Source organism: Polyodon spathula, chromosome 1 (genome assembly GCF_017654505.1).
Source record: "Polyodon spathula isolate WHYD16114869_AA chromosome 1, ASM1765450v1, whole genome shotgun sequence".
In the NCBI taxonomy this organism is placed as follows: domain Eukaryota; kingdom Metazoa; phylum Chordata; class Actinopteri; order Acipenseriformes; family Polyodontidae; genus Polyodon; species Polyodon spathula.
The window spans coordinates 24517537-24541471 of NC_054534.1; the positions used below are offsets into that span (position 1 = coordinate 24517537).

Consider the following 23935-nt stretch of genomic DNA (forward strand, 5'->3'; position numbering starts at 1 on the left):
AGCATATGGTACAGTTGTGCAAGTTAGAGACTGAAATTAGATTAGTGTAACTTAGATTAGTGCCCTTATATACTGCAATGTTATAGGAAAACTGGTGCATGTGTCTTCCGAAAGATTAAAACAAATAATTAAACATTGTACTAGTATCATTATTTTTGTTTTGTTCGTTTGTGGGTATCCTTTCTACAGGAGACATGCTGATAACTTCCATACACAATGGTATTGAGGTTATTTTCTGAACAATTATTTTATTTTTTATTTTTTTAAACATTTGCATCAAAATGAAGTAAACAGAGCGAAACAGAAAATGAAGTGAAAATGGTACAGTATTAAAAATCAAGGAGTTCATTTTTACTCTTTCAGCCATTTTTCTAAAAATATCCAAAATGTAAAATTTTGCTCATACCACATGAAGTAACTTAAAAAAAAAAAATGATGGTGATTAAGTAGATTCAAGAAAATGCACAGAGTCTTTTTCTTCAATCAGTTGCCAGGTTTATTGAAATATGTAGGGAGTCTGGTCCCAGGTACAGGACAAACAAAATACTCATCATTACAATGTTTGCATGACATTAAATACCCTTCTGTATAGATGGTCCACCTCCCCTTTCTCTGACACTTAACCAATTGCAAAGGTAATTTAATTTATTGTGTGAGTGTGCGTGTGTGTCTATGTGTGTAGTCTAGTGTGACAACCGCTGAACTCGGTGCATTCTTCACACTCCTGGAGACAAAAGGTCCATATATCTGCCTTTTGTTATCTTCTTGCGACCCCTTCGATCCCAGTGGCATTATCTCTTTCGATCTCTCTGAAGTCTTTAGAGCCTGTGCTAATTGTAGTTCACAGCATTGTTATCTTGTTAGCTTGCAGTCAATGTTGGGCAAAAAGGTTGTAGACGCAACGTCTCTATCAATTGTTAGCAGTACATGCAATTTGAACCAAACAGTCTGCTATCTGCAGTATTAGTCTCTTTTCAGAAAAGAACACCAGTATAGCTCTGCCAGTCCACGTGCGTAGCAAACTGCTAATCAATTCTCGATCCATGTTTTCCAACACCACAGTATACTATAAAATCAGCCACACGGTCCTTCATAACCTAGCTGTCTGTCTTTGCTCCTGTAGAAAATGTCCTAACACCCCACCTCCATCCCAATCCTATCCTACCCCAGTTCAAACTCCCTCAGACTGGATGCCGATACCCTCTTTGTCACCAACAAAGAATCCCAAAGGCAGGCCATTTTATTAACATGCAGTGTTCTAATCAAACACATTTCAAAGTGTTAAACAAAAGAGTAAATATGTGAAATCTACTGTTTTAAATGCCAATCTTAAATTCTTTCTGACTGGAAAATATGAAACCTAACAGGTTTAGAGCATTTAACAAACACACAGTATTACAGAATGCCTCCTCTACTCGTTATGAGAAATGTTCGAAACCCCGGTGTCTCTAAATGCTTCTTTCTTTAATGGAAATGAATAGAAACTTACTGCTACCGCTGCCAGGATTTGTTTAACAGCATCTGCAGCATCACGTTCACTGTAATATCCTTTCTCCACAATCCTAGAGAGGAATAAACAAAGACTAAATACAGCAAAGGCAAAGTCAGATAAAGAAAGGCATCATTCATGGAACACTAAGCTACACATTTATTTTATGTTAGCCGTTATTAGTTTAGCAAAATGACTGAACTCAAATGAAATGCATTTTTCTCACCAGCCCAAACCTGTTTCTATCATTCATTGTATATGTTTGTTCATTCAGTTTTTACATACATGCCGTAGGTAAACATTTGTTGTTCACAGTTTTTTATATTTTAAAATTGAACTATATGAATATAATTTAGATCTTTTATTTAACATCATGTCTTCAACAAAAGTAAAAAATGATATCGCAAAAGTCTACCTGAATTACAGACAAAACTGTGGTGTGCATGTTCCCAGTGTACTCTGATTTGCATATATAGATTTTAAAGAAACACCCTGTGGTTATTTTCTTTCGAGACAGAAAACCGTAAGATGAGGTGTACTATCTTATCTTGTTTTACATTTACATCTCGTATTGAGAGTCCCCCTGCATTATCATCTTAACAGAATAAAATAAAAAAAAAAAAAAAAAAAGAACTGCAACACTTCAGCACATTGACATGCTTTTCTAGAAAAGACACCTGTTGCTGTGTTACTGGATATAGAAGTCTTTGATGTACTTTACTGGAGCTTATGCTATTTTACTAATGAAAGGTAAATATTGAAGATAAAGAAGCTTATTAAATATGCATTCTGGTCTGCTGCTTGCATAATAAGTTCCAGATAAAGGATACAATCAGAGAAATGTGGTGCTTAGAAATTACACAATCAACACAGCACTTTCCCATAATCCAAATGCCAAATACAGTTATATGAAATAACATGTCTTTATAGGGAGTTTTATAGCAAGACAGGGCATGCAGATTATTGTAATTATTGTTAATATTAACTGTTTCTTTTCATTCTGCTAAGAGCTACTGTGATTTTATTTCCAGTCGGCCAATCTATGTGAAGACTGAGGTGTAAGTGAGGCAGCCTCACCAAAGGTAATATACAGTAAGCACCTCTGAGAGGAAATGCATTAAGAACAAATACATACCAATAGGCTTTCAAACACACACACACACACACACACACTAATATGACATACCTCCATTCTACAGCCCAAAGCTGTAGAGTTGAAGGTTAAAGTACATACTGTACATTTTTACAAGAGGTGACTGTGCTGCATAGATCAAATATTTTCCTTCAAGACATATTTCCATCAATATTAAATGTTGTCTACCAGTTAAATCGAAAATAAAATACATTATCAAGTAAAGTAAAGCAATTAATGGTTTACAGTAGATTGGCTTTACACATTTTAGGGAGGTCATTAAAAGATTTAAAAGATAGGAAATTTCAAATAAAAAGGCTGCAAATGACAGAGCAAATCGAATACTGCATCAGAATTATTTCAGCTTTTTGGCAAGGGTTCTTGTTATCTGATCTTAAAAGACTGATATTTTAGTCAAAGTAAAGGAAGGGAAGAAGTTTCAAAGCTTGCTCTGGCAATGCTGACTTCACTGAGGCATCCCTCTGAGACGTGCCTGGACTGAGTTCACCAGCCAGCTTTCTTTTTTCATTTTTTTTTTTTATTGGCATCTTTAGAAGTGAAACACAAAGTATCGCTCTGTATCACAGAAAATATTCCAATGCATTGCAATTCATTTTAGTGCAGTAGATAGCTGTAGTTTATTCCAGGTATGTTATTTCTCCTAAAATTGCAGACTAAGGCAAAGACTATTGTTTTGTTGAATAATTGCAGTTCGGAAAATGACCCGTTTCATTAAATGTCCACCAGATTTTTGAACAATGCATTAACAGTGGTGTTTGAAATACCCACGTAATATGAAGCAGCAAGCTGTGTAAATAGCATTTCAATTTCCAAACAAACATTAAAATAGGACTCACCTGTCAAACAACTCTCCTCCCGTGACCAATTCCAACACCAGACTGATCTCAACCGGGGTTTCAAAGATCTCTTTCAGTTTAATCTGCAAAGAAAGCATTCTGTAATCTGATGTTTCGTAGCAATTGTAAATCGCCCAAGATAAGAAATAAATAAATAAATAAATAAATAAATAATTATAAATCATAAACATTTAAGTCTGACATTCGTTCACAGAAGGAAACAAATGAATAACCAAAAGTGGAGCTGTGGTTTACAATTAATTTAAAATCCTGGCACCTCAGACGGTAACCTTGAATTTATTGGTTAAGCCTAGCAACTCATTTGCTGCTGGCTGACCCACTCTTAACATTGTATGTGTTAATGTTGCAGAATAAGACACAAGTATTCCCATGTAGGCAATTCACCTTCAGAATATATATTTGTAGCTGGAATAGTGTGAATATGTCCAGTATCCAATTAAGACATACAGTACAGTATATTAGCACTAATCTTGGACTCCCTCTTGTTAAGCTAGGTTAGTAAAACCATGTTTTGCTTTAGCAGCAGGAAAGTTATTTACAAGCTCTGTTAACCAGGTCTAGAGAGAATGCTTCCACATTTTAGGAGTGGGACTATAACGTTATTATAAATGATACAGTATTTTCTGTTGCAATATTGCAAATGTAATAAAAAGTATTACATTTCATTTAAAATTATTTTCTTACTAGAATGATCTGAAGGAGTGTGTGATTAGTCTGCAAAAAGTTGTGCAAATTAAAACATTGTATAAGTAGTGGATTAACATGTTTGAATTAGTTTATAAATTATAAAATGCAGTTATTCGGGAAATACTGTAATGTAATTTGACAGATATAATTAAGACACACAGTACTATATATTAGAGCCAATTACCACTATTCTTGGACCTCACGTTAATCTGGGTTAGTAGAAACCAGACAACCAGTTATTGCATGGTTTAAAAAAAATCTAATATGTATTAGTAATATAATTATATTTAAATCCATTTAATATTAAAAACAATCTACTGTTCCTTTCTGTGTAAATCTTCAGGCATCATGGTTTTGAGTCTATTATCCATTTATTTTCCTTTATCCTGTATTTTACATGATCTCGTTATTTCTTCTAAACTACAAATTGAAGGTGTACCGAACATACATATAAAAAGCTACTTATTACTTACTCTTCTGAGCTTCTCACTGGTAGAGTGCAGTTATTACTCTGCACTGATGAGCCCCCAAAGAGCACGAACCACGTCTGCAGTTACAATTCTGACTTTTAAAAGTTTAGAAGCCTTTTCACGACTTTCATGCGATTTGATTCGCTCTTATAATGGTGAAATTTGCATATCCCGATTATCCATAATTAGCTACTGCTTTTTGTCGAGAGCTACACACACACATTTTGTATCATTTAAATTTCAGAATATTTAATTTCTTTCCTGTTTAACATTGTATTATGTGTGCTATCCATCACTATTTATTGTTGTTTCTGTAGATATTATTTATTATGCCCATCTACTAGGGCATTTTTTTAATACCTCACTATGAGTAAATTTCAAATTAATATAAAATGATGTAAATAACTGAGATCTGAAAATGAGACAGATAATTAGAGACCGACACACAGACAGAAAATTCACTTACGATATTAGGATGTGAAAGTCGAAGTAAAACACCAATTTCCGTCCGAACAATCTTCTTGTCAACCTGTGGAATATGAGGAAAGCTGAAGTTAACGAGATATTACGGAATTTCTACTTGATAAAAGAGGAGCCAAAGGGTAATTAGGAAATTATTTTAATGACCATTGTAATTGTACAGATTCTCGTTAATTAGCTCTGGATGAAATATTTTTAGGACAACAAAATCTCTCTCTCTCTCTCATATATATATATATATATATATATATATATATATATATATATATATATATATATATATATATATATATATATACACACAAACATTTAAACAAGTAATTTGTGGTAAGTACACAATTGTAATAGATCCATGCCTATATTACATAAACAGTCAAGTTGAATCCTACAAACCTGTAGACTAGACATACAGGCCGAGAACTATTTCCCATTTGAAACGTCACACATGGAACAAAAAAAATGTGTTTTTGGTAGGCGTGCTCCGTCATCCACATTAAATCACATTTTAGTGGCCTATAAAATGTTTTAGTTTTTTAAAATAATGTTAATATTCTTATTAAAAACTGCTGCATCCATCCAACCAAATTTCTCATTCTTGACCTTTAGTATGTTAATATAAAGAAAAAAAAAATATTCAAACAAAATACTGTACAGTTATTTAGGTCTAAACTTGGTAGAAATACCAAAAATTCAAATTACAGAGGGGATTAATGACCAGTGCGGGGACTTGAAATGAAAAGTGTTTCACAAAATTTGCAAAAGAGGTCCCTAAAGTTCTTACAGCAATACTAAGATTTTAGAACCCGCATCCCCTACAGGGTAAAGGGTTGGGCTGAAGTTCGAATAAAACTCGTCACTTACCCCTCACCTGGCAACTTGCCAAAAGTGAGTTAGGTGCTCCTGGTATTTTTTTCTCGAAAGCCCTATTCATTACATCGAACAAGGTGCTAAGTGGCGCCCAGGGTGATTTTTTTGGTCAGGGTCACTTTTTCCTTTTAGGTTGACCTTTGCCAGGTCATAGGTCAAAGGTGAAATAAAAAAAAAAGAACTCAGTGGGGCCGAAACCGCCCCAGGTGAATTTTTCTAGTAAAATGCCCCTTTTCTGGTTGAGTTAGCATGGAATGACCTACCTCTAACAAATGACCAATTGCTTTATTTACCCACAATACTCGTTCTACATAACAGACACAGGATAACTGTAGTCATTAAAAAAATGTCTTAATTTGATCTGGGGGTGAAAATTGCCTTACTGCCGTGTGCCTCTGCTATTATCCTCCCCCTCATGCAATTACTTCATGATACAGCAGCAGAAGCAGGCATGCAGTACACAGTTCCATAGAGACACACGATACTTTCACAATGTGTGTTCCTACCCTGATCTACACTTCTCAAGCTGTAATGGTTTCCACCACATAACCCCAATTCCAAATAACCCTTTTGCTTTTTTATTCTTCACACAGTAAAAAGCCCTGGACACATAACACACTAAGTGGTTTTGGTTCATTACACACATCTTGTTACACAGAAAAAACACTGCAGTGTAATGGGTCTTAAAGCCACAGGTTGATTTGGTCTACTTCCACTTGTGATTCATTGGTTTTATCCCTTTGACAGCGTGATACCAGAAACATCAATAATAGTAGGTACTAGTTATATATCTCCTTGCCTTTCATTAGCCTTCAGTTTGGGACACCTAACAGTTGCTGAGGTCAAATAAACAACAGGTAATGATGGCTGCGTCAGGCATTAGTGCTTAAATAACATACTAATAGATGCTTTATGAATTGATCCTTAAAATAAAATATGATACTGTTTGGTTTTCATTAAACTAGCTGTTGTTTAAACAAATTAGAAGTTAAAAAGTGGTTAATAACAAAGGGCTCGGAGACAGGTCCCAGAAGAAGTTCCTTCTGATTATTATCCACATGACTAACATATTTTCCATTTTAACAAGCCAGGAAGTGAAAGCAGGTGTACTTCAGAAAGTTTCTCATTACTTGAAAGCAACATGGGGAAGAGGCACTTTTAGCTCAAATTAATATGGATGCAATGTCAAAGGTAACAAGGCATCCATGTAAATGGCTGACTGTATCATTGTAATACAGCAGTAGTCAAAACCGTTAAAGTGTTAGATGTCTTTAAGTACTTGGTTGTTAAAAATAATGAATAACTGTCATCCACTGGAAAAATCAAAAGGCCAACATTTTTCAAAAGCAGCTCAAAAACAGAAATGTCAGCTCTCTACATTAAGTCTACTGAAGAATCCACTCTAGCTCTAATGCACAGGGACAGTTTTGAATAAATTATGAAAATAAAACTGTACAGCATAGTACCTGTGCACCAATAAATGTACTCAATGTGCAAGAGAAAAGACCTTTGCCATTACTCACTGGCAGTGGCATCCAAAGTACTGCTGAATACCCAAAACAAAAAATAGACTTTTCCAACATCCTAATCAACCTGGAATTTCACATAAGAAAGAACATAAGAAAGTTTACAAACGAGAGGAGGCCATTCGGCCCATCTTGCTCGTTTGGTTGTTAGTAGCTTATTGATCCCAGAATCTCATCAAGCAGCTTTTTGAAGGATCCCAGGGTGTCAGCTTCAACAACATTACTGGGAAGTTGATTCCAGACCCTCACAATTCTCTGTGTAAAAAAAGTGCCTCCTATTTTCTGTTCTGAATACCCCTTTGTCTAATCTCCATTTGTGACCCCTGGGCCTTCATTCTTTTTTCAGGTTGAAAAAAAAGTCCCTTGGGTCGATATTGTCAATACCTTTTAGAATTCGAATCAGGTCGCCACGTAGTCTTCTTTGTTCAAGACTGAATATATTCAATTCTTTTACACCTGGAATAATCCTGGTCGCTCTTCTTTGCACTCTTTCTAAGCAGCAATATCCTTTTTGTAGCGAGGTGACCAGAACTGAACACAATATTCAAGATGAGGTCTTACTAATGCATTGTACAGTTTTAACATTACTTCCCTTGATTTAAATTCAGTACTTTCACTGTATATCTGAGCATCTTGTTAGCCTTTTTTATAGCTTCCCCACATTGTCTAGATGAAGAAATTTCTGAGTCAACAAAAACTCCTAGGTCATTTTCATAGATACGTTCTTCAGTTTCAGTATCTCCCATATGATATTTATCATGCACATTTTTATTTCCTGCGTGCAGTACCTTACACTTTTCTCTATTAAATGTCATTTGCCATGTGTCTGCCCAGTTCTGAATCTTGTCTAGATCATTTTTATCACCTTTACTGCTGCAACAGTGTTTGCCACTCCTCCCATTTCCTTACTATACCAGAATCTAAGTTATTAATGTAGATTAGAAATAGCAGAGGACCTAATACTGATCCCTGTGGTACACCACTGGTTACCTCACTCCATTTTGAGGTTTCTCCTCTAATCAGTACTTTCTGTTTTCTACATGTTAACGACTCCACAATCCATGTACATGTATTTCCTTGAATCCCTACTGCGTTCAGTTTGAATTAATCTTTTATGCAGGACTTTGTCAAAAGTTTTCTGGAAATCTAAATAAACCATGTCATATGCTTTTCAATTATCCTTAATCATGTTGCATCCTCAAAAAAATCAAGCAGGTTAGTTAGAAACGATCTCCCTTTCCTAAAACCATGTTGACTGTCTCCCAGGATACTGTTACCATATAGGTAATTTTCCATTTTGGATCTTATTATAGTTTCCATAAGTTTACATATAAGTCAGGCTTATTGGTCTGTAGTTACCTGGTTCGGTTTAGTTTCCTTTTTTGTGGATCGGTATAACGTTTGCAATTCTCCAGTCTGTCGGTACAACCCCTGTGTCAAGAGACTGTTGCATTATCTTGGTTAGCGGTTTGTAAATAACTTCTTTCATTTCTTTGAGTACTATTGGGAGGATCTCATCCAGCCCAGGGGATTTGTTGATCTTAAGCCACTTGCCGCAATGCCTCTCAAATTAAAAAAAAAAAAAAAAAAAACTTACGGCAAAAGTTTCCTATATGCTTACCTGTCATTCCTGTGAACACCAGCACATCTGATCTACAACCCATTCATAAAAATTTGCTCAGTGTCAGCTGGCCCGTTCTGTCACAATTCAACTGAATTCGGTCAAATGTCGTCTTGCGAGAAAATGACTCATTATGATAATGTATTATTGTTGCCATTATTTTTACTGTGCACCTCCAGCACTAAGCCACGAGAAAGACGTGCTGTATCATTGGTTAATGACGGACAAACTGAAGGAGGGGCGCTGTTAGACTGAGCTAAACATGACCGCGCCTCCAGGAATTTTCAATCACACATTCACATGTTCACTGGCAGTGTCACTGTGTGATCAATGTGATCGATGTGAACGCACATCAGTACTGCAGAGATTATTATGCCTTCATATGTTAACAGTCACTTGTACAGTTTGCATTCCACTGTGTTTGGATCATTTTACCAAAAAAATATCAAACAGCAGAGGGATTTCAGGCCATTTCTTTAGCAGGTACAATTTAATTTGTTTTCGATGCTTCGCTGTCCGCTATTTCATATACACGTGAATATCTTTCAAATAATGTAGATCTATATTCAAATTTCCTTTTGTAATTTACAGCTTAGTAAAAAACAAATCAACAACACATAATGTATACCACGTTACACTCACATATTCAATGATCATATATGGTACAAGGAGATCTGATTCTATGCTTAAAATTGCAAACAACCCATTTGACCACTATCATTATTACACTCCAGCCATGGGTAAATCTTTAGCCAGTTTGCCTGAAAATCTTTAACTTCCCCTTCACTGACATCTCTTATTTGTGCTGTTGTATCACTAAGGCTGTATTTTTTCATGGTGAGCATGGATTTCACAATTTCCATGAATCAGAACTAGTGCCGTGTAATAATAATATCCAATTCTCAGTGAAAATCTCAGTTTCTGAAAGAATACTATTTTTAGCATTTAAAAATGCACCAATTAAACATTCACTTCACCAGCGGACAACTAGATATATGAGATCCAGTTGAATTTGCTTAGTCTAAATTATGAAACACACGGCATACAGGGTTTTAAAAAAAGCTTTCATTACAGGACACAGACAAGCACTATATTTAACTTGTTAACAGGGTGACAGACTATTAAAAATACCCTTTTTAATAATAAAGACTTTTTTTGTGTATTTTTTCATTATGAAAGTTTGTTTTAAACTGGATATTTTTATACCATTTTATTTTTACAATGGAAAAATGACCTTTATATATATTTTTTGTAACAACTAGTGTGTGACTCACCCAAAAAAACATTGATTTGTGTTTGTTTGAGTTAACATTTCATCAGCATAATAGGCTCTGTGTATTTATTTTGTTGTTGATTTATGAATGAGTATGAAATCCCCTTGGTGCCCTTGGGTTGGATTTATGTTTGGTCTTTCTGCTCCCTGGAAATGCCTTGGTGCCCCTGAATTTTCACTCCCAACAAAGGCGACACTGCCTTTCTCTTCATGACCTTAACTTCATGCCCTGCAAAGGGTAGCAGTATTTAAATCTGTCACAGTTTAAATCAATAACATTGTCCCAAACTGTCTATATCCTGTCTAGAAAGTGCTAAATCAATATTGGTTGAAACAGCAGATTCAACCTTCAAACAGCTGATTCATGACAATATTACAGGCAGTGCAGATCAACCATACGCTGCTCATACGCTAACAAGAGAACAGTTGCGAGTTCGGCGTCACCGACAGCACTCCCACTTCCCGTATCCTTAGGAACCAAAATAAATACGTGAAGTATGAGAAATTTACCTCCCCTTACCAATGGAGTCGACGATATACTGAAATCTAAGATTTCTGTATATAATCATGAGCTACATTGGTAAACATTGATTGCCTTTTTTTAATCAAATCAGCCTTATTTCTACATTCAGGAACATAATATGCCTAAATGTTTATTATTAATTGAATGCGAGTTGAAATTATTAGCAAGGGCACATGTTTTGATATGAAAGCTGAACATTAATAGCAGCAAAGAACAAGTAAGTAAGTTTTTATAGAAAAAAATAAATCGCAGCCAACGTTTTCACTAAAGTAAAATCAGGCTTATGTGATTTTGAAATACAACTACTGCTTAATCTTAGTTAAATAAAAAGATTTTGGTGGGAATTGAATTGGCTCCGTGGCCACATTAACCTATTTTTTAATTTTAAAACCTAACATTATTTATTTTATAATAACAGTCTGATACTCTTTCTTCCTTACCTTTTTTCTTTTTAATAATGGTCTTATACTCTCTCTCTTCCTTCAGATATATTTGTAAGTCATAAATACAAAATATATGCTTAAATACAGTATATTTAAGTGTTAATATTTCATGCAGTCGTCTCTCCTGACTGCCTGCCAAGTTCACATTCACTTAGTGTTTTTTTTCTTACTGTTAGCTAGCGTTAGCCACGGGATTGTTTTTAAATGTGGCCCATCCTCTTAATATGTTTCCATTTTTCTATTTTATTTTAAACCTTTTAAGACAAACCAATGCCAAACAACAACACAACAAGTTATAATACATATAATGAATAAAACAAGTGAAGGGGCATAATATATAGCTTGACACCCCCCTCCCCCCCAATATATTCAAATTGGGGGGGGGGTTAGGCACCTATGTGTATATGTCACACTCTGCATATTATCACAATGAAATGTTCTGGCCAGAATATAATGTTAGTTAATGAAAACAAGTTACTGATAATAGGACTCAGGTTATTAATTTATCAGGCTCTGCTTAATATTAATCAAATTTATCACCCATGCAACAGATTGTCATCCCGCTTAACATCATTTCAAACTGCATACTGACCCCTTTTCTATACTGTACGCTACATGCTCACCTTTTTTGACATGAAGCAACTGTTGGCCTGCAGCATCTGTTTGAGCTGCAGTGTTTAGTTTTGTAAGCTGTAAGGATCCTGCAAGTTCAAAGCCAAGCAAAGGCAGATTGTAAGAAATATGTGAACAACTCAAAACATAGAACGACCAAACCCTAAAACACCCAGAATGATTGCCAACATCACAAATTAGTAAGGAACATTTTAAGAACTATTTAAATCAAAATGTGAAGCTACAGTACCTGCACTTCTTGAACTTTGTATTCCTGACAAATTGCAGCAGCCCAGTTTATAACTGTAGCTTATCAGTTCCTCACTCAGTCATTCTATTTTTCCTGCCTCCAGCCAGACTGCACAGGCTCTGAGATGCCATTTGTATGGATTGGTGAAAGAACAGTGCATAATCTACAAGACTGCGTTAACAAATCTACCTGATGCTGATGTGCACCATATGGTGGTCATTAAAATACCATCTACAGCAGCTGATACGTTGTAATTCAACACAAGTATAAAATATCTGTCAATTAAGGAAAATAAAGGCATAATGAATTTGATTTGGGTGAAAGTAGTGCACGGTTAATGCAATCTGCTGGACTCAATTCATGGTTTCTGATGGTGGGGTCAGAGAAGCTTGGAAAAGGAACTGCATGAATTAGCAAAAGGTGGCAACTCAGCAGTAAGGAAAATCAGGAATATGCCATGAGGTAAGTTTCCACATGAACACAAAATTGATCACCAGCATGCTAAAACACTGGAAAAGTCTGCTTTTATTCCCCACCATAACGGTTTCATACTTTAGTCATTCACAGGGCACCGCACTCTGGAAATGGAGTCAAGGGTTAAGACATTGCAGCCTTTGTCAACAAAAATGCTGGTTTTCCAAGCACCTCTCAAACAAGGAAAAACATGCAAATTAGGTTATTCATGTATTCTGTTGGCAGTAATGCAATAATGTCTTGTCCCTCCTACAATAAGTTGTGATTGTTTCAAAGTGTCAAGGCTTTTTATTGTATTTTTTGTTTAAATTATTTTAAAAGCAGGTGAAATTTATAGTGGACTAATTTCCATACCCAACCCCACCATTGTTGTATCCTGATTCAAAACCTGATTGAATGTGACTCAAGGGCACAGTCTGTTAATGTAATTCACTGAGACTGATAGCGCACAAGAAGATTAAGCCAATTACCAAATAAAAGGGTTTTTCTGGGGAGGAAAACAAAAAAAAAAAAAAATGTATTCATGTTTTTGTAATTGTTGTAAATAAATACAAAAAACAAAAAAATAAATGAGACTGCATTTAATAAACAAAGTAACCAGCATGTCTGTTTTTTGTAATTGACATAAAAACATGATTTTTATGTCTTTGAAATCCTGCTGCTTCTGTTGTGACTAATGATTTTAAACCAGAACTAAAGACAATACCCAATGAAACTGAACAATTTTCCTATTAACATTGGAAATTTTCCAGTTTAAAAAGGGACCCTATCCCAGTTTCGCATTGAAGCTCACGTTTGCTGCTATCAATGAATGACGTGGATTCTTTCAGCTGCATGTAATTACTTTTTAATGGCATGCTCTTCGAGTTATGCTACATTTGAAGAGCACAGCATATTAAAACCTAAAGTGCACTGCAAATAAGCAGGAAGAGTGCAAAGTGCATTCATGTTCAGCCTTAATGCACTGACCTTTTACCTTTTCTACCCACAGCAAACTACATGTAGGTGTTGTGCGAGGATTTGCAGTCAAGTCAAGTGTAGCTGGAACACCTTTTGTTTCTTTTTCAGATATACAGTAGGAGGTTCTGGTTTTGCAAAGTTTAGAGGGTGGCTGGCAAGAATTTTTGGTTTTAAAAACATGACCTTGATTTCATGCTGTATCTTAAGGACTAGACTTATAATTAGGGCTTCTGATTTTCGGTTGTAACCGATAAAACACCCCGATACAAAAAAAATGAAAACCGGTGGATAGGAAATAAACACCGGAAAAACTGTGAAAATGGTTAATAAATTCACGCTGACTTTACCCTTTACAACCTACTACAAAAATAATAATAAATACATTCCCCAGTGATGCTGGGCAATGTTCCACCTTCCTGACTTGTATCTATCATTGATTCGTTCTGAATATTTTAAACCCGCCACCACCTACTGAGTGACAGCACATTCCTACATTTCTATTGGAGACTCCGCTTGCGAGATTTAAAACGAGATTACAATCAGGATGGAGGCTTGTTAGCAGGATTTAAAGCTGTATTACAGTTAAGATACGGAGGACTTAAAACAGAATTGTGGCGAAATGTAAAAAAATGTCTATACACAAAAACCCCAGAATGTGCAGTGACCAAAGGGATTTCGTTGTGGAAGACAGCAAAGGAAAAACTTAAGTGTACAAGTACTGTCGAGTTACTACTATACATATTTTGAGAGAAAAAAAATGCTCAAGCATTTTGGAAAGTAACAGAAAACACTAATTTCATATAGTATATCAAAACAAGAGAAAAACACAATTAATAAAAACCAAAAAACAGAAACCCTACTTATAATATATAATAATAAAAACAACAAAGTGGGATGTAGATTGAGGATATCAGCATACTACTCCCCATAGGGAAGTTACTTGTAACTCCTGCAGTAGGAAGTGTGAGGCCTAAATAAATACAGCAAACCCTCATTAAAAATCTGTTAAAGAATTCATATACTGCACAGGTCTGACGCATGGCACACAACCATATACAACACACTAAAGCAGTTGACATGTACCACAATATAACAACTAACAAACAGTCATAAAACATAAGACACAATTCTAAAAGGTGTTAACTCTGCTGCAAAATGTGCAAAAAGAATCTTGGAACCAGTTGGGGCTACACCTGTCTAATATACTATTAAGTGTGTTCTGCGTGATTCTTGATTCGTATTTCTGAAGGGGGAAGCATATCAGTGTTGCACCTCAGTTCCAAATGCTTTATTTATGGGCTTCAGTGCTAAAAACCATGATGCTAAGAATCATGATCTAAACAGAAACAACAACATACAACACACATAATATTATTAAGCATGTAATACATTACATATTAGGAAAACAATGATATCATGTATTTGTTTAATAATATATTTAGCCCTGGGAGCCCTATTACAAATCAAGTTCTGCTAGGACCCAGTTAAACAGCTGGATAGATGAAACACGTACCATACTGTAAATTGCAATAATGTGCATCAGGATTATGAAGCAGGTCAGCGTCTCCGCTGACAATTAAACAGGATTTCTCAACTCACAGTAGACAGATCTGACCTCTATGTCACATGGCAATTAAAATTGGAGTAAATTCTATATTTTCGATATAAGATTCAATTCATACAAAGGTCCTTGATGGGAAAACTAGAGTTCACTGAAAGACACCATTAAAGAAAATAATGTCAGGGACGTACTGCTAACACAAACATGCCTGCCATTGTTACAAACCAGCACACTGTTGGATCTTGACAATTTTATCTACACAATTCAATGTTTCATATAGAAATAAATAAGGAGTACTGTAAAAACCTTCAAATAAGTCTATTTTCTAGGTATTTTTAGGGGGTCCTAAAAAGGGGGGGAGCAACTTATACACCGGTGTAACCTATAGGCTTTTTCCTGAAATTGTTGTCTCAAAAAAAGGGGGCAGGGGGGGACAACTTATACACAGATGTGACTTATAAACTTGTTTTTATGGTAGGCTAAGGATTAGTTCAAAAGACAGTACTTACTGCTGTGACTTACGTCCACAGTCTGCACATGCAAAAATGCAAATGTAACATATGAAAATTCTGAACCCCCCTAACACTCTGCCTTACTTCTAAATTATACCTATACTGAATCGTAATGCATGTGAAATAAATCAACCAATTAGACTAAAAGATGAAGTTTATCAGTGCGTCAGAGAATACAGTTGTGTTTATCCAAGATACATGGTATGGTATTGTATGCTGCTTTACTAGCCCTGCTACAAGACGTATTACATTACAGCACAGTAAAGACAGAAACCAAATAATATGCTACATAACCACACTGCTGCTGACAAGCACAGGAGAACAGAGTATAGTTTAAAAAAGGGGTCAGCCAGTCCCGACAGAAAACGTTAGTAATCCAGAGCGTGAAGTGTGCCAGCTCTCTACAGCATATCCTTGACAAGCAGTGATTACAATGACCAGTGCTGACACTCTGGAACGTATGTCAAACCCTGCAACCCTGAGATTAAAGAGTTAAGTATCGTAGGAAGAATGTAAAATGAGTAGGAAAACAGCACTGTGCCCTATTCACTTACAGTCTTCTTCAGCATTTTCACAGCATATGGCCTCTGTGTTCCTTTTTGCCGGCACCGAAACACAACTGAAGTAGCCCCCCTGTGTGAAGAAAATAAAGCAGAGGGTCAGCACACTGGTCTAGGATACAACACCCTCTAGTGAAAAACAATGCACGGTTTTAATACCCTTGGGTATACAAGGTTCATAACAAATCAGCAGTGAAACAGGTGACAATGTGACATCTTTTTGTCCATAATCAACTAGATCAGTAAGCAATTTGTTTTTAATCCATTGAATGAACCACTGAACACTTCTCACATGAACAAACATTTTTACAGTGGTGTGGCAGGGTTGAAGTCTGCCCCTGTAAAATACAGTTTTGTTTAATTATAAATATGGTTTGGTGAGATTTGGTTTTGTTTGGAACAATGCGTTTCATTTTGGATATGGTAGGGCTGGGAGGTTAAATTTCCCTCCCTGCCTAACTGAAAAGAATGTGCAGCAGGTGGCCAAGTGTCAATTGAAGAACTGACAATCAATTAACCCTGGTCACCTGCCTTTAAAAAGGGGCTGGATTCAGGCAGTTATTTCTGTGCTGTTCCATGCTATGTGTTGTGTTGTTACTGCGTGTTTAACCAGGGTGAGAGAAACAAATCTGAAGAACATCTATGTGTTTAACCAGGGTTCTTTGTAAAGGAATTATGACTGTGCATTTAACCAGGATAATTGCCACTTTAGGTTAAGGGATTAACGTTGAGGATTTTAATCCCACACCACGTGTTTATTAAATTTGTGGCAGTGTAGCATTCTGGGTGTTTCTACAAACAGCGGCAGAACAGTAACAATCAAAATGATATACATTATTGTATTAATTTTACATTAGACATGATGGATCTTTTATTAGATTTATTAATCTAATTTTGGAAATGTGTTCTCTATCACGCAGGTATTATGTGTCTGGGTTAAATTATTTATTTATTTCTGAGGTCTGAAGAATAATTCAATTGCACTGGATAACCCTAAGACAGCCCAGTATGAGAAGTCTTTGTAAATTAATACAATTATTTTGGTACTTTCAAAAATAATACCCTTTCATTTTACATTTTACTTCTATCATGTACTCCGGACAACTGGTGTAGATTGTGCCAAGGACATTCTTAATCCCCCATCTTGCAACCCCTAATCTTTGTGTTGTGTGCAGCTTCAAAACACAATCCTTTCTTGTACCTTCAATCTTCAAACATGACCATTTCATATTATTGTGTGTAGTTGTGCACATAATGTCACAATGTGGCTGAAAATACGCCGGAGGGTTGAGCCAACACAGAATGTATAATTTTGTAAACTACCTACGCCGGTCACTTAACAGCGTTGTACCTGCTCATATGCAACAGCTTCCTATACAAAGGTACCGAGGCGTTCAACAGTCATAGCTGCATGCTGTACATGTATTGCAGTTTGTGAAGCGTGCTCCAGAAAATCTCCTTAATATTACATGCAGGAGGCACCATGTCATGACACACCTTTTTCTCAGTTCTATCTCAGCACTTGAATTAAAGTAGTATGTCATCCATGATGGATTGCATGGATTAGTCTTTTGCAGTTACAGCAGAATCTCCAACAATCTTCACCATTCTATCCACAACAACTTAACGGACAATATTCAACACTCATGTAGGGTTAAAACTGACTCCAGTCACTGCACTTTTACTGAACATGCCTCACAGCTGTAATCTTTAGCTCTTTAAATACAATGTGCGCCCCCAACCCAGTAAAAGGTCCAGTCTACTTGGGCAGCATTGGCTTAAGTCTTCTTACAGAGATAACTGTGAAGAAAGAAGAACAAGAAGTGACAGGCTGAAACAAGACACCCCGACACCAAGTAATATCTGTCTCATCTCCTTTTCCACTTACATGATGATGTATTTCACTTTCTCATCTCCTCACATTACTGCCATTGTAATATCGCAACATCACAAACCTGGGTCCTTGTAGTGAAATACAATCTGACAAGTTCATACTGCTCCAAGATGTTCTCTCGTGCATCACCCACTTTGTGTAACAATACTCCATTCACATGCTATTACGGGCAAATCGTTCTTAGGTATGACCAGATCCCCTTCGGTCACATTTTTTTGTTGATTTTTTTTTTTTTAATTTGAAAACAGTTTGTGGGAACTCTATGGAGTTTGAGAAGTCGCCCTGACACAACTTGGAACAAACATATAACCATTATAAAATAGATGCATGTATAGGAAACGTAACACGGTACAGTTATGACTGAACTGATTACCTTTTCTGTTTAGAAGATTGAATCCATATTCTAGGAATGCATCCCAGAGCTGTTGTACTCATACTTGACCGTTGATTAACATGTATGACATATGACAGTGTAAAAGGGTGTGACAAAAAAAAACAAAAAAACAATGCAGGTGCAGTACCATGCACCACCACCAAACTACTATACCAACCCTGGTTCAGTATCACTCAGGGTGGCGTTGCTCTTTCAGCAGGGCACTGACTTACACAAACAGCAATTACAGAAATGTGAACAAAAACGACAAACAAAACAGTATAAAAACACAAAATGCAACCTACAGTAGTTTGGCCGTGCACTGCTCCCCATAAAAAGAGAGGTCCCGCACCAGGAACTCTAATTAAACAAAACAAACTAAACCTGTAATCCTAATGTTTCATCCTACTTGATGAAGGGCTCTGCAGTGTCTCAGTTTAACAAAACCTACTAGTTCTACTGCAGTTGGAGATCAAAAGAGCTGCTTCTCTTAACAAATGCGCCAAGACTGGAAATCAATTAGAATCGGAATACATTCCACACATGCTTTTTCCAAGGATTGTTTTCGTTTTGTTTTAACTCCATCCCTACTAAATTTAACAAATGTTAAATTATTACTTTATTTACAAAAAAACCCCAAAACAAAAACACCCAACCTTAACAAAACTTTGTGTTGGGGTCACAGTCCCTGCCACAGGTAGTTATTTTGAAGACTGCAACAGTGGTGTAGACTGGGTGGGCACAGTCCACTTTCTATTTTTAGTGAAATTGCATTGTTCACACTCCATCTTCATTGTTATTTGTCTTGAATAGTAGCCTGTTTTACTTCTCCCCAATACTTCATCCTTTAATATTCCCGAAGCAACTTTTCCTTTGCGTCTGCCTGTGTACACTGGACCACACGCAGTCACTGGAGTCTGATAAGCGGCACCGTGAACTGAAATTGACGTGAAGTAAATATAATAGTAGCATGTGTTGATTCAGTTAGGACATTTCTAAAGTAACAGATGACCTTTTTCTTCTTCTAAAACTGGCTCCCTCACATCGACCCTGCGTTACAGCAGGAATTCTCAATTTGCTGAAAACAATTGTGAAAGCTTATATAATAGTGAAAGTTATTTAATATCAATCAGACTTTACAAAGACACTGCACACCCATTTTTACTAGGCTATAATACAAAGCCTTCTGTTCTTTATTTTACTGCATACATTTTCTTGTGTTATTTTTTATTTGTGACTTATTTTGTCCGATTTTTAATGTGTTTTTCTTTTTTTAAATTAAGCATTCTGTTCGCTTGTTTTTTTTTTATTTCAGTCATCTGTGATGTTTGTACAGTCTTTATAGTTGTTATTGTAAAAGACCTTTGGGATACTACATTGTATGTAAAAAGGGCACAAGTGTTTGGCTATTGTCAGATTTTTTTTAAGCTTTAGTTTTTATTTGTATTTTGACTTTTTTTTTTTTTTTTTTTTTTTTTTTTACAGCATTTACTTTGTAAAGAGTTTTAGGATCCTTATAATAAAAAGATGCCATCTAACAAAGATTATTATTATTATAATTATTATTATTAAGCACCCAGATGGGGGGTCCACGGGAATCCAAAGCCCGAGGGACTGCTGTTTCCACCTTCACCAGCAGAGGAAGAATTCCTGCTGTTTCCACCTCCACCAGCAGAGGAAGAATTCCTGCTGTTTCCACCTCCACCAGCAGAGGAAGAATACCTGCTGGTTTCACCTCCACAGCCTGCGTGGAAGGAGGCCAAACGTCCACAGCACAAGAGGGTTGAGTCAGTGTGTACGCAGCCCACAAAGGTGGAGTCTGAGCATCCACAGCCCACAAAGGAGAGTCAGAGCGTCCACAGCCCAAGTCTCCACCAGTAGAGGGTCTGCTGGTTCAGTCTCCAGCGTCAGTGGGAGAAGCCCTGCTTGCTCGAGGGCCACCATCGAGGGAGATCTGGGACTGGCTGACAGACCCTGACAGTGGAATGGAAAGAGACCTCCCGAAGGTGATTAACCTGCTGTGGGCCCGAGATGGGGAGCGTTGGGAAACTTGGGAACAGCAACACCACCCAGTGTCCCTCCGAGACATCACAGCCCAACTACCTGGCTGCCGATATGGGAAGGGGTCCCACCATCTCTGGTCTCTCATCAGGAGAAGCCCCGATGCTGTCTCCAGCACCAGAGGGAGAGGAGCCAATGCTGCTGTCCCCTGCAAGTGAGGGAGAGCCGCACCGGTCCCCTGCAAGTGAGGGAGAGCCGCACCGGTCCCCTGCAAGTGAGGGAGAGCCGCACCGGTCCCTGGCAAGTGAGGGAGAGCCTTCGTCACCAGGAGACTAGACGCTGCTCCCAGAAGTAGAGCAGCAGGAGCTGCCTCTGCCTCCGCCACCTCCACCGCCAGGAGCAGAGCACCAGGAGCTGCCTCTGCCTCCGCCATCAGGAGCAGAGCAGCAGGAGTTGCTTCTGCCACCTCCACTGCCAGGAGCAGAGCAGCAGGAGCTGCCTCTGCCTCCGCCACTTCCACCAGAAGAGGGTGAATGCCTGCTGGGTCCCTTTCCACCAGCAGTGGGTGAATGTCTGCTGGTATCACTTCCCCCACCATCACAAGGAGAGGAGCTGGAGCTACCTCTGCTTCCATCGCCATCAGTGGAGAGGAGCAGGAGCTGCCTCTCCCTGCACCAGAAGGACCAGGAATAGATGCTGGGGGTCCTCAGCAGCCCTTGCATAGGGTGCTGAGGGAAGCACGGGGAAGAACCGCCTGGCCGCATTGTCCGAGAAGAGGGCCAACACCTGCGCCCCAGCTTGTCTTGACTCCCTGCACATCTTCGTCCAAGGATGCTTGCCTTGAGGGTCCTTTGCTGCCTTCGCTTGGGGTTGCCAGAACTGCTTCGCCAGGGGTCGCTGTCAGCTCTGCTCGGGTGCAGGGGTAGTCTGGCTGGAGCTTCACCAGAGGGACCGGTTATGAAGAAGGGGGGAGAGGTCAGAAGATCACCTCCCCCTGCGGCAATTTCGCTGCAGGAGTTCTTGTGCCTGGAGTCCCACAGGAGAGAGCTGCCGGCTGAGAAACGAGGAAAGGTCAGGAAACCACCTTCCTCAGCCCCTTTCCGCTGCTGGAATTGCCCCGGCTGAAGGAATCATTCTAGGAGCTGTCAGCACGTCTGCTGACAGCCTCGGCATTGGCAGAATTTCCGTTGCCAGTAGTACAGCGGGAGGAGAGACTCACCTCACTGTCAGCACGTCTGCTGACAGCATGGCCAGTAGCAGCCTGGCTACTGGCAACATTGCCGCCCATGAACCCCTTAAAGTCCCCGTTCTTGGCCCGGGACTTTGAGGAAGACTTTTGGGATTTTAAGGGGGGAGGTGGCCATTGAGGCCACGTGTGCTACGCACAAGGAGGGGCAATATGTGGCAATGTTGCCTTGCCCCTGTGAGCATTTCGGTGTTGTATGTTACGTGTAGTTTGTTCATGTTGGTGTACAGTCATTGGTCCACGGGATGGAATATGGGGTATGCGCATGAGTGTTTAAAATGTATATTTGTATTTAGGCACAAGGATTGCACAGCACATGCAGGTAAAATGTAATAAATATGTGAGCATGTGGAATTGCACTTTATTAATGGTTAAAAGCAGCATGTTTTCACTCACTCAGGGTTGTGTATTCAGTGAGTGGAGAATAGGACTCGAAACAGAGGGAATAGTAATTATAACAGCAGCTCACCGTGTTTGTCTGTATAGTTTGTTTTGTTTGTCTCTATTTTGGCTGGCAGTGCCGTGTCCTGTGTTTTGTTTGTCTTTACAACCTTTTATTTTCTGTCTGTTCAATTATTAAATGCTGAGCGAAAACAATCGCTCAGCTTCACCAAACTCCACCTCTCTGTTGTTTATTTGTTGGTTCCTGGTTCTGGTCTGATATCACCCACTACATCCGTCTTTGTGACAATCTGGCATTAACATTTTTGAAAATCCGGTATTGCACCGAATACAGTCTTGCAGCCAAATAATACTTTCTCAACAAGAGGCAAGGATAGCCCTCCTAGTTTAGCGAGCAAGAGTCTCCTTTTCTTTATTCTGGGCTGGGAACCTTCCATAGACAATCTACCTAACAGTGAGATTGGCAGCACTTCAGTTTAGCATGTTCTGCTAATAATTCTAATTATTATACCGATTACCGGTAGCTAAAAAACTTAGTTCCAATCTTCACATAATATAGTTCTTTACATGCAAATTTACATTTTCCTATCCCACTAACAGTATTATTTTTCATGGACCCAGGCTCCCCAATTAGTATCGTAATCTTTTTAGAAGTAAAATTCACTGCACTGACACTGTAATTGTGAAATAATCCCCATGGGCTTTGTGTAACCCTGCAGAGTCCACTCAGTGTTTTCTGTAGGAGTCTAGCCCTGGGTGTTGCCAAGGGAAGAAAAAATAATAACTAGCTGACTCTCTTATTGTCTTTGGATCTGCCGTGGAAAAACCTTCATAATTTTTTGCAGCAGTTATGTAAAAATAACTTCTGTTCACATATTAGACTTCTGTGACTTGTACAAGTGTCAACGATAATGAAAGTTGATAATGAATGCGTATGCTAGCTGTAGGCAACATCATAAAATTAACAGCTTTTTAATTAACTTGAATGGAAATACATCACTGTTGATCTGATAAACGCGCCAAGTTTCTAAGACATTGCAACTTCTTCATTCATTCAGGGTGTTATGACATGCAGTATGGGGTCTCTTCAACGGAACTTGACAATGGCAGACCTGAAAGAGTAGGAGCTTCTGTACCGAGAAACAGTGTTACTTGCCTGTGTCACTAATGATACACTGTGATGGTCACAAATATACTAATGTTGACTGGATCGTTGTTTATCAATAAGCATAGCACATTTATTCATAAAGCATTCACATTAACTCATGTTTGCGATAGTGATCGAAATGTCAACAGCACTGTTAAAATGAGCAGCAGTCACTGAAATACAGTTATAAATCAGAATTTATTTTTCATTTCCATAACTATTTTATGCAATCATTCAGAGTGGTTCTGGTTTTTGTTGATCCAACAGCCCCAACTAACCACACATTTTGTGTATATGTATGTGTATATATATATATATATATATATATATATATATATATATATATATATATATATATATATATATATACACACACACACACACACACACATACATATATACATACATACACACACACACACACACACCCGTTTTATTTCACCTTGCTTAATATCATACACAGTTTATTATCACAATTTTGAAAAACCACTCGCCATGCACCATAGGTTCTTTGAGAAATGACCTCTCTTACTATCATCACACAAACACACTTA

The 23935-nt window shown here is 37.7% G+C and overlaps 1 protein-coding gene across 1 annotated transcript in view; it reads right to left on the reverse strand.

Annotated features, from left to right (window-relative positions):
* Nucleotides 1-23935, reverse strand: part of LOC121315921 (calcium/calmodulin-dependent protein kinase type IV-like) — a 93775-nt gene that overhangs the window by 30326 nt on the left and 39514 nt on the right. The window contains exons 2-5 of the mRNA XM_041250535.1: nucleotides 16313-16391; nucleotides 5123-5185; nucleotides 3479-3561; nucleotides 1490-1562 (exon numbers count right to left, since the gene is read on the reverse strand). Of these exons, the coding sequence (XP_041106469.1) occupies nucleotides 1490-1562; nucleotides 3479-3561; nucleotides 5123-5185; nucleotides 16313-16391 (298 nt within the window). The remainder of the gene's footprint in view (nucleotides 1-1489; nucleotides 1563-3478; nucleotides 3562-5122; nucleotides 5186-16312; nucleotides 16392-23935) is intronic.